At 37.3% G+C, this 18,973-nt stretch overlaps 1 protein-coding gene across 1 annotated transcript in view; it reads right to left on the reverse strand.

Annotated features, from left to right (window-relative positions):
• Window positions 1-5,270: 5,270 nt before the first annotated feature.
• LOC104635788 (transmembrane 9 superfamily member 2) overlaps window positions 5,271-18,973 on the reverse strand; it is a 33,333-nt gene continuing 19,630 nt past the window's right edge. Inside the window, exons 13-17 of the mRNA XM_075763134.1 lie at window positions 16,625-16,784; window positions 15,861-16,012; window positions 14,246-14,357; window positions 13,660-13,831; window positions 5,271-5,889 (exon numbers count right to left, since the gene is read on the reverse strand). Coding sequence (XP_075619249.1) covers window positions 5,822-5,889; window positions 13,660-13,831; window positions 14,246-14,357; window positions 15,861-16,012; window positions 16,625-16,784 — 664 coding nt within the window. The 3' untranslated portion in view covers window positions 5,271-5,821. The remainder of the gene's footprint in view (window positions 5,890-13,659; window positions 13,832-14,245; window positions 14,358-15,860; window positions 16,013-16,624; window positions 16,785-18,973) is intronic.

The following is an 18,973-nucleotide window of genomic DNA, read 5'->3' on the forward strand; positions in this document are numbered from 1 at the left end:
TCTTTTTCACACTTCTTGGGCAGAAGGAGCTCTGCTCAGGGCAATGGTGTCCCCAGCCATTGAAGGAGAAAGAGAAAACAAAGGCCATGTAACCCAAAGCCACCCACACTGCCCTGAGTGCCTTTTCTAAAAATAATGGTTAGCACACACAGTTCATATTTAATATTAGGAATATTGAAATAACTCAGCTCCATGACATGAGTTTAGCAGACACTGTTTTTAAGACTTAAATCTTAAGATTTTAAGACTTTAGTTGAATTAAACAAGTCACAGTTGCAGGCGAAGAGCACAGCAGCTTCATCTTTCTATTCTTAAGCCCAGAAACACCAGCAGCTGTTCTGTAGAAACACAGTGATTTTCTTGCAAGTGAAAATGCAAAGTAGCATAAGACTGGTGTCCTAGTTTCAGCTGGGATAGAGTTAATTTTCTTCCCAGTGGCTGGTACAGTGCTGTGTTTTGGATTTAGAATGAGAATGATGTCAATGTTAGCTTTGGTGATACTGCTCACAGGAATGGACCTGGACATCTGACCATCTGGTGTAAGACTATGGCGGGCAGATCTCCATCAGGAAATCACACATCTAAGAATTGTCCTTTCCTTACAGTTTCTGACCAGCATGACCTAACTCTTCTCCATCCACTTCAGCAGCTATTTGCCTTGCCCCCAATTATTATGATGCAAAACACTTAATATTCTTTCTTTTATGTGTGATTTTCACAGCTGGATCTTCATGTGGTGGTTGCTATTAAAAATCTTGCCCACGGGTTCCAGAAGAGATCCCATATCTACACTAGCATTTAACTGCAGGTGAACTTTAGTTTAAATTTCCTCTCCCCCAGTCCTTTGCAAACATTCGAGCTATCGGCACAGCAGACTTAATTCTGAGACAAATTTTAAAGACGAACTTGGCATGTGTTATCAAACACAAAAGCACAACTGGTATAAGGAACGTTAAGCAAGGCACTGAAGGCAAGTTTATTGCTGTTCATCAAACTTCCTTCCATCACAACTCATCATGAATACACCACGTGTTCCCAGCTCCCTCACAGCAACACCATTTATAGTCCTCAAGGACATTTACATAGGCATGGGCAGCAACCCCATATATATACACTGCACCTGACTTCCACCTTCACTATACATCAGCCTTGTTCTTGGCATTTAGATTCAGGAATGAAGCTGAGGCTGAATCTGTTCAACACTGCTCAAGCAAGCGGAATGAAATGTAAGACATCAGCACTGAAATCCCTCCTTCCTTTGAGGTTCTGTTGTAACTTGTCAAGTTTTACTTAAAATATGACAAACATGACATTCTACAAAGTCTGCTGGATTGGGGTGGTTATTACAAGAAGAGTCTTACACAGGAGATGCTTTACGCCATCTGCTGCGAGTCCATTCCTGGGAACATCATAAAAATTCAATGTAGATGTTTATACACACACTTCGGAAAAGCCAAAACAGCCTGATTTTCACTTTTTTTTAAAGAGGGCGGAAGGGTCAAGTATCCGCAACAGGACAGGGAATGCTTTACTAAGCCCATTGTTCTAATGAGAGCAGATGAATAATGGTTATTTCCATGTGACAGCTATTATTCATAAGTTAATATAAAATCAGTTAGGGATCAGACACCAGCTACTGGTAATCTAAGTACTTAAAACATCCATGTCCCCATACTGACCATTTCATCTTCAAAACCCAAGGCTGATTCAACACAGAGTGGACAAGATCTTTACCCATAGTTTAAACACTCCCAAAGAGCGCCGAGAGTCACTGGAAAATCACGTTATTACAGCCCATTCTGCGCACAATAAAATTAAAACTAAGAAGTTTGTCTACTACTTTCTGGCTAGGGCTTACAAATTATGAGCATGTATCAATTTAAAGGTGGTGTATTTAACTTAGAGCCTGCTGGCTTTCTCTAGAAACACAAAGCCAGAAGACAGCTTCCAGATTTTCCTTAGTAAAAAAAAGACAGCAGAAAATTCTTTCCAAGGGCTTATGTCCAGATTCTCTGGAAACAGCACAAATCTCAGATCTGGGCCCAGCAAAAGTATTTAGATGTAGAGGACTTCAAGAGACAAGAGGGGTAGTTGTCTCCTAGGCAGGGGGAGTGCAGCAGCAGCAGCAGCGAATCTCACAGGTGTCAACAGGAGAACAACAATGGACTAATTATTTTAAATGTACCACCACTCAGATCACCCCTCTAGCACGTAAATGAAGTGCATTCTTCAAATTCACTTGAATTATACTCAAACATACAGCCTGTGACAGACCAGCAAAATAACTGCCTTTGCCACAACAGCATCCATCTATTCTGAAGAAATGAGACCAAAACTGAAGCCTTTTTCTGTTTTAGATACACTCTATCGATCCACAACATTTTGTTTCCACCATGAAGACTGTTAAATTTTGAATTACGCCAGATTTACATGAATATAAAAAAAATGTGAATTTACAAAAAAAACCCCAAGTTCTCTGATGATAACTGCGTGAGAATGACTGATTTTACTTTTATGGCTTTGGCTCTAGACTACTGGCAAGCTTCAGAAACTTGCTTAACTCAGTTTCTACTTTTTAACTCACTAGTAGTCACAGTAAAAGCAGAGAAAGCACTGTAAATACAATTTTACAACTCATTTTACTTTGCCTCTTGTGAAATGCATATTTATTAATCTGGTAAAATTTCCTGCTAGGATTTTATGCCAATTGTAGCACCAAATTCTCTCATGAATTAATTTCCCTTTGAGCATGTAAAATTCAAAAGCAGCTTCAGCCAACAACTCTCTTTACTCCTGTTTTTTCATTTTTTTTCCTCCTTTCTCAAGTATCCCATAAAAAAAACCCTAACTTTAAATGTAAGATTTAATAGGAAGGACATTTTTAAACGGACAGCACCCATTTCTAGAATTAAATCTGGCCAGGGACGTGAAGAGCAACAAGAAAAGCTTCTATATGTACGTCAGTGATAAAAGGAAGACTAGGGAAAATGTGGGCCCTCTCCAAGAAACAGGAAACCTGGTTACCTGGGATATGGAGAAGGCTGAGGTACTCAACGACATTTTTGCCTGCCTTCACCAGCAAATGCTCGAGCCACACCACCGAAGTGGTAGAAGGCAAAGGTGGGACTGGGAGAATGAAGAACCACCCACTGCAGGAGAAGGTCAGGTTCAAGATCATCTAAGGAACCTGAAGGTTCACAAGTCCATGGGACCTGATGAGACGCATCTGTGGGTCCTGAGGGAACTGGCAGATGAAGTTGCCAAGCCACTCTCCATCATATTTGAGAAGTCATGGCAGTCTGATGAAGTTCCCACTGACTGGTAAAGGGGAAACATAACCCTCATTGTTAAAAAGGGAGAAAGGAAGATCTGGGAAACTACAGACTGGTCAGTCTCACCCCTGCGCCTGGAAAAATCATGGAGCAGATCCTCCTGGAAACTATGCTCAGGCACATAGAAAATAAGGAGGTCACTGGTGACAGTCAACACAGCTTCACTAAGGGCAAATCGTGCCTGACAAATTTGGTGGCATTCTATGACAGGGTTACAGCGTTAGTGGATAAGGGAAGAGCAACTGACATCACCTACCTGGACTCATGCAAAGCATGTGACGCTGTCCCGCATGACATCTTTGTCTCCAAATTGGAGAGACATGGATTCAATGGATGAAGCACTCAGTGGATAAGGAATTGGCTGGATGGTCAGACTCAAAGAGTTGCAGTCAATGGCTCGATGTCCAAGTGGAGACCAATGATGAGTTGGTTTTAGATTAGATATTAGGAAGAAATTCTTCCCTGTGAGGGTGGTGAGGCACTGGAACAGGTTGCCCAGAGAAGCTGTGGATGCTCCATCTCTGAAAGTGTTCAAGGCCAGGCTGGATGAGGCTTTGGACAACCTGGTCTAGTGGAGGGTGTCCCTGCCCATGGCAGGGGGTTGGAACTAGATGGTCTTTAAGGTCCCTTCCAGCCCAAACCATTCTGTAATTCTATGATTAATTTCAATATGAATATGAAATCTTTAATAAAGTGAATGGTGCTCTTGAACCAGCAGATAACCGCAAGCTCATTTCTCTAACGGCAAATCTGTAGTTTTCTACCTCTGGGAGGGAACAGAAAGGAAATGGAGATTTTGGTGGTAGGAGGGCAAAACATTTGGGAGGCCAAGTTGCCATCAACAGCATACCTGAATCTCACTTTAAACAATCTCTATTGTAGCCAGCTCCTCCTGGTACACTAATGCTTGGCTCTTGTTTATCAAGTTGCCTAAAGCCTCTTTTTTTATGCCACAGGCACTGTTTGAAAAATGCAGCCTGGTACTCATCCCAGCTTAGCCAGGTGATCTGTCCCACAGGTCAGTAACCTGGAAGGAACAACTACACGTAGAGGTGAGACTTGAAATCCTCATACCAAAGATTACATTTTGCTAAGGATATTAAACATAAACAACAATTATCTAGTATTTGTATGACTGCAAACAGATATGGAGTCATTTTGGGTCTTGTTAAATTGCAGGCTTAGACATTGAAAAGCAGCTTCCAGCAATGAATGTTTCCATATGCCAGTTAATAAGCTTTGAGTATTTCACCGATTAATCTGAGTGAACATCCCCTTTGCTCATCTCCAACAGGGTCAGCAACACAGCCATTTGAATTATGTGTCTGAAGTCTCTTTGCTCAGCTTCACATGCAATTCAAGATTTTGAGGAGTCTCTTTAAAACCTTGACATTCCCAAGAGAAGAATGGCTTGTAACTGAAGAGGCTATTAAATACTTCATCTCATGTAATCCAGCATTTAAGCACAAGCTCTGCAGAGCAGGAAGAAAGGCTTCACTTTTAAGAATCACCCATTCCCAAGCCCACTAGATTCATGGCTAAACTTACCAGCAAGCTGCACAAAGTCTTCACAGGACGAAGAACAATAAGATGTGTGTTTCAGAGAGAAAAAAGAAAAAAAAGAAAAAAAAGAAAAAAAAAGGAAAAGGTTTTAAGGTTTTCACTCTTTGATAGAAAGCAATGGTTTGTCCAGCAAAAAATATTTCAGAGAAAGTTACAGTAAGTGCACAGCTGAGGTATGGGTAATAGCACTCTGCCCATCCTACAGCCATGGATTCAAGTGACCTACCAGTCCTTCTGCTCGCATAGACAATTTGCAGCCAAAGTCACAGCCAAACTGCTTATAAACAACGAAAAAGTTGAGAGCTATCAACCAAACTAATGCGATCTGTGTCCAAGTAGTGAAGGCCTAATTAACAAGAAAGGAAACAAGTCAGCTAGAGTTGTGCAGTTTTATTTGAACAAAAACCAGTGTCGATATTTTTAATAAAGTCTACATTACAGTAAATGCATGTACATTTGTAAGAAGATATCTACTTGTAAAGAAGGTGCAGGATAATATGTACAATTATAGTTAAGTTAAAAAATTCACATTTTACATAGATTTTACTGACAGTCCTATGCTTTCATGGTATATAAACAGTAACCAAAAGAGGTAACAAAAAAAAAAAAAACCCACAAGGTATTTCAGCTGGAGGACTGTATAATGCACTCATTTTTCAAATAAACTACTTCACAGAATTTTTATTTGTCCTAAATCAAATTTTGGATACAGTTTTTAGAAAGATCAGAATTAACATGTTCAGTGAGTATACTGATGTAAACATTTTTCAAATGGTGCCATTTCCTTCAATAAAAATCTGTATTTTATGCTGTAGTTTGCTCTTCAGCTTTTACAAATTAGATTAATTACACAGGATGTTTTTCAATATATGGTAAAAATTATCAAACAGCAAGGGAGATATGTTCAAAAGACACTTTGAAGCATTTCAGTCCACTTTCACAACACTGTAAATCTTACTTACAAACCAGAAGCAGGCAAAAAATCCAATAGTCCCTAAAATGAGAAAGTGAAAATAGTTAGTTTATCATCCAGTTTGCTCCAAGAGGAAAAAATCTAACAAGTACTTCCCAGCAGGACAGAATAAAACATTGTAATCCAGCTAACTATCCAGAATAACAGCACTTGTTAAATTTAACAAAACACATTCATCCCTGGGCTAAGTTATTGATTCAGATCAAAGATGACTTTTAGTACCAGGCTGGTTGTACATTTAAACCACTGAAGGTGATGCCACTATCACCACTAGCAGGCGCACAAGTGCCATTGACAAAACTGACTTTTATACGCACACAAAGTCACCACTTACCTAGTTTTTACGTCTACAATAGCTCACAGCCACCTATGAATTATGCTATAAAACAAAGCCTCAGGAAAAGTCACCCGGCCCGGTTTTCTGTTCTGTGCTCTATTTCTACTCAAGAAAAGGAAACTTCTTACTCTATATATCCTGTTACTTCCTTTTGCTAAAGCAATGTTCTGACTGCTATAGCAGTTGGGAACAAGCATCAAATGGAACTAGCAGTGACACAAACCAAAACACATCATTTTGTGTAACGTGTATTCAAGCTACAGATTTTCCTGTCACAGGTCATTATAGGTAATAAAAACATACACTGGTTTGGGTACCTGAACAAATTCATGAACAAAATAATCCAAAGGCTATTAATTACAGAGACATCATTTCCTTTCAAGTGCTAAAAAAGCCCTTGAGCCACAGCTGATGGGAGGCTAGGAGAAAATACCCGTACATGCTTGCCCTGTTCTCATACCCCTTCCTGGGAGTAGTGCCGTTAGGGTGCTTGGGTAGAGGACCTGTGGTCTGGTTTGGTATAGCCTTCCTTGATTTCTTACCAATCCAGTTCTTTAGTCATCCAACCCAACAGCAGGGAAAAAAATCCCACAACTACCTTCTGGAGGGACTCTGGGCCACATGTCAAGTCCTGTGGCTTGAGTTAGCACAGTGCAGAGTAAGATGATGGAGAGAGAAGATGACACTGAATGAGGTTAGTCTACACTGGTTTTCTATTGTTAAGCTAAAGAACAAATCTGCAATTCTCACCCCACAGTCACTATTATGGGGTAACTGCAAAGACATTGTCCATCACATTTTTAAATTACCTTAAGAACTTAGTATGCAAGGAGACATTGAGTCCCATATAATTAATTAAGTCTTAAGCCTCCAAGAGGAGCAATGCATTGTTTCTCATGCTTTTACCTATGGGTAAACTGCCACACAGCTTTTAGCCTTACCAGCTAAAAAAGGAAAGGTCTCAGTTCCAGCTGAATTCATTCTCCAAGACACAGCTACATGCCAGTCCTGTGACAGTCCTTACCAGCCACACTATAGGCACTTGCAAGACCATGCACTCAGCTCCTCCAGTTTTACATCCATCCTTTTCTGTTTGTACAGCCTATGTTTAACATTGGCTCCAACTTTTTTCACTATTTCATTGTGACTGGTTTACTAACCAGGAGGTTCTTTATTAAGCGCTTGTCTTTTCTACATTCATTACATTTCTGTCTTTCAGACCACATCTACACATTTGATAAGTGAGGAACCTGTCTCTGGATGCTTATTATCTATATGCCAATTCTTGTGTTCTTCGTGCTACCATGTATATTTGCAGTTAAAGTCTTTTTGACAGCCTACTATTATATGCCACAGATCACCCTTTCCCTCCAAGTTTGCAGTTATCATCCTCCGAAACAGTAGGAGATGGCAGATTTACTGCTGTTGACAGGAGATCAGACACCAACCACAGAAGGAATTTAATTCCTTTGTAGGCTTGACATCGCTAAGTCTTTGCAGTTTATGGTCAATTCTCACTCCTTCCTACTGTGTCCATACTCCAATATCAGCATTGTTACTCTAAGCCTTACCCTCATGGTTTTTTCCTAATAATGGTTCTCAGCATTTGCTCTCTAGTTGTTTTCATAATATAGCCCACTTTGAGCCTTTTATGGCTTTGAAAGCAGTGTTTCTTCCAAAAGTTTAAAAGATATCTTAAAAATCTATCTGCCATTCTAGAACAAAATTGTAATATCATGATGAAAATATATAACTAACACAAGAATGGGATTTTCCACAGAGTTTTCTGAGCATGCCATAACTTAATATGGGAAAACACTCTAAATCCACAGTATTTTCCTCCAATCCTTGTCACTCTAAATCTTTCTGATACATCAGCTTTCTATAAAACATGGCATCATTCATAGCAGAATCTGAAGACTTCACACTGTGAACAAGCATTTCATCTATAAATAGATTTTCACAGGTTTCAGTAACATTGATTTTTCAACTTCTCTCCTAAAAAAAAGTCTGTTTAGCAAATCAAAGACCAAGTACCCCCTGCTCCTTTTTAAAACTTTATCAGAGATTTTGCCAATGTACTGAACTAGAGTAAGACAATGTTTTCTAACACAAGCAGAAAGTGATAATGTTTGTCAGACACCAGATTCGAACCATGAACTTAGAAGCTCAGGAGAGAAAGGCTGGACTCATCACCAAGATACAGTCTGATGTAGTCAGCACCTTCCGTGGTCAGCAGTTTCCTTCTGCTGTTACTTCCACAGTGCATTAATCCCACATCAGTAATTAGGGCTTACCAGTACTGTAATTTCTTCTTCCTTCCCATGAACAAATTTATCCTACAAATTCCAGATACGGATAGCTCTGTGGATCAGCAACTTCAAAAAAAGAGCAAACTAAGGGCACCATCACCTGTCAAAAGTACCTCTCCTAAATAGTATACTTGACACTCAAAGGTCAGAATGGTTTAAAGATGCTGGCAGAATCACAAGTAGGTTGAAAATCTACCTTAAGAGTTCAACTGCAGATTTAGAAGTGAGAATTAATCACAGAAAATCAACTAGGCATTTTTAGTGCATTTTTTTTTTTTTTTAAAGTAACACAGGCCAAACACACAGACTAGGAACTTCCAAAAGCTCAGGTCAGCATGGAGTTGTGTTGATAGTACAAACTCAGTATTAATAGACTGAAATTAATGTAAGTTAAGGAAATGTTATTAATAAGCTGCTTTAAGTTATACAGCTGCTTTGCCTACAGGATTGTCTATGATATGGCAGCAAAAACCTTAACTTTTTTTTTTTGTTGTTGTTGAAGAACATAAGCAGTACAGTGCCTGGTTCCACTGAAATTCAGTGTTTTTTCCACCCTAGACTTGGGGCTGCTTGTGATTTCATGAACCACTATGAGGTCCACAAAAGGTAATTTAGTCAGAAAGCTTCCAATTTTCTATACAGGAGTAAATATCCCAATCAGAAAGGGATCTTTAAATGAATAATGATTGGGGAAGAATAATAACTCTGAACTAGTTTGGCTTGTTTGAAAATTCTAGCTAGAATGTGTTTTCTACATTTTAGCCCATCTCACAAGTTTGCTACTTGTTCCAAATTTTAGCACTTTATACAGAAAAGCATCAAACCGGATCTTTAAGCCAGTGCTGACTAGTATAACAGGTTCCCAGATTCCCCTTTTAACTACTTTGACTAACACCAATCTTAAAATACAAATGAGTATAAAGTACAGATGACTAACACCAATCTTAAAATACAAAAATCAGGAAGTAGTACGATCCTGCAACTGTAGCTTTACTAGTAAAATTGTCATTATTAGTTGCACTAGTTAAAATACAATCTTGCCATCTCAAGTAGCACGGCTTGAAATGTAGCTTCTTGAAAAGCATACTCACCTCTTCAGTCTTGAGCATTTTTCTACGCACATCTTGCATGAAAATTAGAATCATCCCTCAGTTAAAATATGCCTCTCATTAGACTAGCAGGGCTATTTAGGTAAGCTTTAGATAAGACCACCCTAGAATCTTGCTTACATTTGTTTCTTTCAAAACACATTAAAACTGAAACCAAAGTTTTGAAGCACTATCAACAAGGAACACACCTCTTCAGCTTACTGCTTCACTGACAGACATCAATGAACACGACATAAAACATACCTGAAGGTGTTTACTTTTAAAGCCATTAAAAAAATTCTAACCGTAAATACTTAAACCTTACACAAAAAACCCTCCAAAACCCAAACCCCCAAACAAACCCCACTAGCTGAAAGCATTGAGATCTCTAAAATTATTTTCTGATTGGTCCAAATGCCTTCCACTGTAAGGTTTTTACAGCTTTCATATGCACATCTCTATCAAACAACACAGCACAAAGATACCAAGCCTGACACCAATTCCTCCAATTAGCCTGTAAAATCTGTTTGTTTGTTTTAATCAAGTACTACAAATTAGTCTTGTGGGTAATGTTTACCTTAACCAATCCTAACCACTCATCAGCTTAAATTAAATGAAAAAGCAGCTGAACAACATACATTTAAGAACTCACTTTTGTGGGATAGACCTTTATTTTTCGCCAAGTGGGTGACCATCATATTTTAAAATTCTGCCTTTCTAAATAACCCCTACTAGTCTAGGAAACTGATGCCATCCTAGTGCACTGCAGCCCACTGTACATCATCAATCATCCTAGGCAGGCACAGCTAAAAAATCATTTTTGTGGGAGCTATTTAAATTTCAAGAACTCAGCTGTGAAGATGTTTCGAGTAATTTCTCTATCCAAGAAGCAAAATGTGTCCAATACATCCACATATATACTAGGGAGACACTGACACCTCAGGTGTTTTTTTCATCCTTTTGTCCTCCAGTTTCTATACTGGAAAACTGTTGAAACTCTGGTCTGTAACATATACAACAACTGAGGAACAGTTTTCTTATACACAGAAAGAAGATCATAAGCTAGTATCTAACTGGGCAAGGGAAAGTTATTAATGAACTAGTTCAAAATTAAAAACAAGGATTATTGCACAGAACAATGCCAAAATACATTAAGGAGACTGTTCTGCTCTGTTAGTTTCTTCTAGCTTTATTATTTAATGAAGAAAAAAGAATTCAAAGCACGAACAGATTGTAAGAAAGCAAATAGAAAAGCACTCTGCACTTGGCTGATACTTCTTATGTACCTTAAAAGCTCTCTGTATCATACTGGTTTCAATCACCGCACAGTGGTGGGTGCTTCAGAATCTCAGATTCTAAACACAATCTACCCAGAAGATCAAAACTCAATTTTGAAAATGGCATTAACTCACAAGTGAAAATGATGTTCAAAAATAGAGGTCACTGTAAAGCAACATGCTTTGACTATGTTCAGCATTTTTTTGTCTCCTAGCATAGAATGCATGTAATCACATAGCTATCCCTATTCAACCACACATATTTCTTGAAATATTAGCTGCACTTTGTGCATTAAAATAAACTTGTCTTGTTTGCATGTGCACGTTAATTGTTAGATTTCACCGGTCAGACTATTGTAGTTGTTGCTACACAAGCATTCAGCTCCTATTTACTTATTCAGTATGATCCCTTTTGTAATGTCCACAGTAACACACCACACCACCACACAGGAGGTATTAACACTGCCCTTTATATTTCTGTCATAGTTGCTGAGACCTAATATGCAAGAATAGAGAAAATCAAAATACCTAGTGCTAACTTAAGTGGAATAGATCAAGGTCCCATTTGGAGAGCATACATACACCAAGAACACTATTATTGTGCACAACATGTAAAACTACATTAGCAAACTCCCTCACTGTCATTAACTTGTGATGGACTGAATGCTTTAATTTCCAAAGCAAGTGCTATTAAGGAATATTTTACACCTAACTTTGCTCGAGTCATCTATCTATAACAGCTTACATTTCAGTCCAAAAAAGCAATTATCAAACTAAACATGGGAAATAAATTTAACACAGCATTTTACATTAGCAAAGATTTATTACACAGTCCACGTATCTTTTACCTTTCTAGTGACTAGCTATTCTATTTAACTTTAAAAAAAAGAAGTGACTCGCACTAGAAGCTAGCAGCTTTCTTCACGAACTACAAATACAACATAGCCACCACTATCGTGTTTCTATTTAAAAAAAAAGTAACAGCAGCACAGTTTCTTATTGTACTTTGGGGGCCTCACTGGCCTCCACATCAAGAACTCCAGGATCAGCACATCTGAAGCTTTTAATACCATTTCAGCAGCTGCCATGACAATTTCAATTACCGTTTTATATATGAAAGGAATATTTTTAATTCCACCAATTTGCATCTTGTAAGTGAAATTGAAATTGGCAGAATAGTAACTAACCTATGCTAAAACCCAGGCACACATTAACATATTGCTTTAGTTTAAAAGTAATTAAAACATTTTACACTATAGTTATTTTGTGGTTTTTTGTTTTTATATATATTATAGAGGACATCTGGACCTTGTCTGTTTTGCCAGGATTTAAGCAGCGTTTTAACTGGCAATATACCAACTTCTATGTTTGCCTTCTAATAATTAAAAATTAAAAGAATTAAATCCTCCCTCCCACACACACTTTTGAAAACTTTTTTTTTTTACTTTCTTTTGAAGAGACACAGATCTAAATAAAACAACAATAAAAATGTAGCAATAAGTGCCAGTTAATGTTATTAAATATAATTTCTACAGAGTATTTGCTTTGTTCAAACCCATACAGTAATTTTCTTCAGTGTTTTATTGTGAACAGTGCTTCTTTTGCCTCATGCTCAACCAGTATTAGAGGCAATGAAGATGAAAGAGGTCCTTCTCACTGCTGAACTGACAAACTTGAGGTCTGATGCTAAGAGTTACAATCCTTACTTATTTTAGCCACTCTTTTTTAATTGCATCAAGGGAGTTAAGAGATGCATTTCATAAATCTAAAGTAATTACGGCAGGTTTTAATAATCAGGTAGAAGATGTTCAGTAACAATCTGAACCATCGTGGCATCCACAAAGAGATCCTCTATTACAAATCTTAAGAATGAATGTAAAGGTTGGTTTATGGAACAATCCATTTTATATGAATAACATTTTCTCTAGTTCTAGAGAAAGAGAGACACACAGCGACACATAAAAGATCTGACTTCATGTGTTAAAACCATATATACAACAGCAGCAGTGTGATGAACACCAATACAAAATGCTCCCGGCTATTTTTAAGGGCCAGTACCCTTCAAAGAGCTTCTAATTTCTTCTAACACATGGTAAATCTGGCACAGATTTCACATCAAATCAACCTCGAAATTATAGTTTGAGCCAAGCGATTACGAACATTAGAGTAATTCTGTAGAAGACACTTCAGTAACATCAGAAAAGCTGGACTACTAAAAAAATGGAGAGCCGTATTTCAAATATGTTCCTCCAGCTAAGGTCCATTCCTGCCATTAAGAAGTAGTGCTTAACGAGTGGTAAGACCACCTCTAACGGTACTAGAACTCTCTACTGTCAACATGCACATTTTTTCTCAGTACCAACCTGCTTCACTTGCTAATAATGAAAGCTGAAAACATCTTTTTTTCTCCATATACAGAGTGCAGTATCTCTAACTAGAGCTTCTAGAACCAATTATGAAATCCAGAATAAAGTTAGACAACCCCGACATCAAAGTGAACAAGAACACCACTTTGAAAATATAATGATTTGAACTCACTGCTAATATAATATGCAATAAAGGAAAATTAATTATACTATAAATAAATGTAATTTCAAGTTAGAAAAAAACCTTAAAGAATATCTTACTGTGATGTGTGGTGTCACAAACCATGAAAGTAACGCTGCCTAAAGAGTCATGAATTGTTTAATGTTTCTGATAGTCTAAAGTTCACCTGATGTTTCTCATTTGAAAACCAGAAACTCATGCATTCATTTTAGTTTGAATACTGTACTTACCTGTGAAAAGGAAAAAAATCAAGACCATGATCATTGTGTAACCGAAGTATAAAATGGTGCTAGCGGTTCCCGTTATCTGGAGTTTAGAGAAGAAGTAATGAACTGCATAGATGAAGAGATAAACTGCTGTAAAGCTGCTTGTCAAGAATGATCGCCACCACCAGTGATAATCCTGAAAGAAACAATAAACCATTCAATAAGAGACATCACATAGAAAACAGAATCTAAATAAATTGGTTAAAAAAAATAAATCTTATGAAATACATTTAATTCTTCAAAATTTATCTCAAAAAAGAAAAATTCCAACATTGCACATAGCTATTTTTGTTTTCTTTCTCAAAGTCAGCTGTATTGCTTCCATTACAAACATGAAATTATTTCATATCAAGGCTGTTTATTTTTACTTATCTGCTGCAAACAGTGGATTTGAAGCAGATAAGTAAAAATAAACACATTTCAGAAGAGTAGCTAAGATAGGCACGTCAAGGGCTGACAATACAATTCCATTCACAGCATCCAGCACAGCACCTGAACTCTAACATCTTCCAGCAAAAAGTGGTATCTACATCAAAACTGTATTTTTTACCTCCGCACACAGATGGAAGTAGCACAGCAGAACTGTAGCTTCAGAACACGTAATTAGAAGAATTATAAAAACTAGGAACAGGAAGCCAAACATGTAGTACATCTGATGAGACCTAAAATAAAAAATGGAAGAAAAACAAGAGTCTCATTTTTGGTTGAAGTTCTCTGAGTTAGTTTACAGCACTACCTGACCAGATGCTAAGCTAATTAAAAAAAAATAAAAAAAATCCACACCACTGGAGTAACTTTGCCTATACATACCACTATTGGCTGATTCATAAAAAGGTTTTTTTTTAGTCTATTTGAACATACTCTGGAAAGAAACCCACCATTTTACAGAGCAATGCTCAAAGTCCCCAGTTATACTTCCCTTGAAATAAGCTTCAATCAGCTTTCACAGAGAAGAGTCATGGGCAGTTTCCAGAAATTTTTAATCACTTCAGGTCTCCTTTAGCTTCCCTAACGCTTGCATCACTTGTACTCTTCTCTAGTTATAAGAGCCACTTTCTTCCTCCTGCTGTAGGTAAGTTTTCCAGGTGTCTCTGCATCTCCTTACCACATCCAACCAGATGCTTCTCCACTCCCAGTCTATCCCCAGACCAAGTCCGACTACAATCCAAGGGCTAACCAAACACAAAACCACTCAAAAAACTAAATGGAAATACACTTGTTTACTTTTGATCTGGTGTCTTTCAGATAAAGGAAGTAACAAAATCAATTTTATTGAGTAATGGTGACAATTACTGCAGTGTAAGATTTGACAGAGGGAGTGGAAGTTGCACATTCCCTCCATGCTTCCCTTCTGTAGGATAAATAATGAGAAACAATTTGGGAATACAGTAATTTCAACAACAAAAGCCCAGAGTGTACCTGTTTGTCAGCTGATCACATTTTCCATCACAGTTATATTACACAGTTTCTACTTTTATTGAGACTAATGTCACAGGCTAACATATCTAATATATTTGCATGTAAGAATTGATTTAGAAAACTGTTCTCTAAGAAATCTCAGCAGAGGACACCTTAAAAACTTGGCACCTTCAGGTTAGTATTTTCCATCCAACCACCATATATTAAACATTTCATATTTACATTGTGAAAGTTAGGAAAGATTACACTGGTTTAATTTTCCATGCACCTGCTTGACTAGGTCTTGACAAGATCTAGGAGTGGTGTAGATGTTTCACATGTAGTGGAGTCTTTGTTTTGCAGAACATGGAGTCCTAAGATCTCAACCTGATTCAGATTTAACAGCTGAAACTGCTAGATCATATTAGTTTCATAAATCATAATATAGTTATACAACAGATTAGTAGCCTCCACTTGACCACAACAGCATGAGACCATGTTTGTGCTGTTCAGAGCCAGAAAGATAAAACAAGGCAACAGGATTCTGATTTCACACTTTGCAGTTGTCAATAAAAAGAACTAGTTTGTTTAAGTTCTAAGCACAGGAATAAATACGCAGATTCTGGAAATTCCTCAAAAGTCTGCAAGGAAATAAAAAATATAGAAAATTGATTCCTCTTATTAATTGGTTTGGGACATTCAAACTCACGGTGTGTTTATTATCAAACCAGCATAATTAGGACAACAACAAAAAAAGTGATACTCACCAAATGCTATTCAGAATGAAAAAAAGTTGAATAAAAATACAGCCAAAGGGCAAGATGCCACCCATTATGATACCAGGCAATGGCTTTGTGAAGAAGGACTGTTCTGGAATTTGGCGAGGAATCTGGTTTGTACGAACTGGATGTTCAATAGGCTTCAAAATGAATTAAGACAAATTGTTACATCATAAATAAGATTGCTTTTCCCTAATATTAGCATCTAAAGATTTGATAAACATAGGTTAACTTTATTTTCATCCATAAGCCATCCAAGATACCAAACCAAGAAAACTACAACTTCATATCCATCATTAGGAAAAAACACATATGCTTGAGATATTCCAACTACTGCTCAGTAAGCAAGTCAGAACAAAAGGAAAGAAATCTGTTCAGTCCTTAATTAAAAAAAAAAACCCACAACTTTTTCTCAGTTGCTTAGTCTGGCATTATCTCAAACTAGTGAGGTACGAATTGAAGTAGTTCTGAAGTAATACTTCAAAAATGAAACCGCCAAGGTATTACTGAAGTACAAAAGCCAAACAAGAACTCCAAGAGCACTACTGAATTCTGATTCTAGTGAATGGACAGAAAAGAAAAAGTTTAGTGGGACATCATAAGCATATACTTGGTTTCAAAATCATGATAAAGTGAAACATAATTTTAAAATCATAGGGCCATAGATGTTTCAATCCAACCAGTTCCTCTACGCTTAGGGATTCAATGACTCAACTACAGTGTGTTTCAAAACTGTATTCAAAGAGCCCTACCTTCTCTTTGAAGCCAAAATATGCACCAACAAAAGTTAGTGGGACTGAAATTCCAAACCACATAGCTAAGATAGCAACCAAAGTGCCAAAAGGGATGGCAGCTGAAGATCCTTTCACCCACAGAATGAGATTCATAATGAAGAAATCAGCAAAGACAATCCTGAAAAAAAGATATTAAAATATTCAGGAAAGAATAAATATCAGTATTAAAAAACCGTAAACCAGTTAAAAGTCTGCATCAGAAAAATGGAGTTTCTTGCAATCTTTCATCCCCTAACAGTCCTAGTTACTTTCAGCAATAGTGCAGTTAATGTAAAAACGCAACATTCAGTGCTTCTAATGCAAGCATCTAGGGTAAAATGACTATATTTAAATAAAGACTCTGCACATAAAACCAAAAAGTAACAGAAACATTCCATTGTAAAAATCTACACAAAGAATGGTAAAAGATAAAATAAATAAAACCCCCTCTTATCTGAATCACCTTTACTATTATTGCCAGTCATTTAATTCCTGTATTTAGATCCTTTATAATCAGTAAATTCCCCTCTGAAAAGACACAGTAATAGCAGAACCTCATATATAGGAAGCCACACGTCACTCTCAACAAACATATCACCCTGCTGCAGCATGTGTCACAGCAACATGGTAGCAGAAGGGTGGATTAAAGAGGGCTCTTCCCTATAACAAGAATCTTTGTATTAAGGCCTCATGGAGTTACACAGTTAAGTAGCCCACACCTTTGGAGAATTTAAATAAAGACTACCTCAGCCATGACAGGTCTCCAGACCTGTTCTTCCCTCCCCCATTAAGTGCATCTGCGTCATTTTCTAAACATCCTGGGAAAACACTAACGACCAACCACAAGACATATGATGAGGATTTCAAACATCCCAATCTGAAAACAAAGAAGCGAGGGAACCCCATACAAAAGCCTGCTTGAATTGCTGTTATTCATGGACTGAGAGATGCATCACAGAAAATTCCGCCTCAGGAAGGGCCTCTGCAAAGTGCACCCTCGTCTGGGTTTTGTTAAAAAAGTGGCAGAATTTAAACTTCTCTGAAGCAAACATGCATCCTCCACTGTATTTAATTTAAAAAGGAAGGAGGGAGGATTAGAACAATAGGCAGGCTTCTTTTTTCCCTGGGAGAGGCCTTACACTTGCCAAAACTGTTTAGGGGAATAGACTTGTTAAATAAGCACACCCAAGCGACCCCTGGTGTAAGCACCTTGTTGAACAAAAAATAAAAATCAAATCCATTTTAGAAGTCTTGCTAATCTTGATCATCTCCCAAGCTTGTAACACAGATCCCACTTACCCCGTCCAAAGTTAGAAATAAATACTGCAAAAATGAAGTCACATCAGTCTACTGAGACTATAATGGCCTTAGGCTGTTTATGATATTATGCAAATTCACTGAACTAGCATAGCATAATCGAGACATCTGTTCCTATTCTACCATCCCCAATCATTTTACTTCCTCTGTGAAACTTAATTTATTTGGGAGTTTAAATGATCAGCACAATATTTCTTCCAATGATAAATATTTTCTTCTCTCTCAAGATAATATCTAAATGACAGCAGGGAGACTGAAGCACATTTTGTTTAGAAATAAGATTTCCTCATAGAAATACTACTGTCAGTTGTTACCGAATGCATTACATTTCATTTGATGAAATTCTGCTTTACTCGAAACTAAGTCATGTTTTATTCATTCTGGGCTTTTTTAGGGGGAAGAAATACCTTAAGAAATTATTTATAACCTTTTCCTCAACTTTTGCCAAGGACATTTGTCCTTGATATACTTTATAGATAACATATAATAAAACACCAACTTGACAGGTTACATCACACGTATTTATGGTAGGCTATCATATTATTTCAATGTTGTGTCAGTATTATTTCACTGGCATGTATTTTTGCTCTTATTTCTGCACAGCTGCTGGCTGTTGAGTCAAATGTATTTGATAGAAAGTGTTCTGATTTTCATGAAGACTTGCAGAAGAAATTCGTTTCTACTCCCTTTCTTCACTGACCTAATTCTGACCAAAGGTCTTGAGAGCTGTAAGAAAATGAAAGGTAGGAGAGCTATCATGCTTCCCAAGCACGACAGTATTTGCCATAGTATGATACTCACTACAGCCATATCTGAAACTGGACACATTTATATAAGATTATAAGCGGTTTAAGAGAATCTCTGCATTATTCTCACCCAGAAGCATACTAAACTTCTTCCACTGTTCAGTACAGCAGTATATAGCTACTGACTTTAAAAAAAAATAAAGACAAAAAAAATTATTATTTTTTCAATAACATGATTACAAGAAAACACTGTAACTAAGGTAAC

The sequence above is a fragment of the Balearica regulorum genome, chromosome 11 (genome assembly GCF_011004875.1).
Source record: "Balearica regulorum gibbericeps isolate bBalReg1 chromosome 11, bBalReg1.pri, whole genome shotgun sequence".
Lineage (NCBI taxonomy): Eukaryota > Metazoa > Chordata > Aves > Gruiformes > Gruidae > Balearica > Balearica regulorum.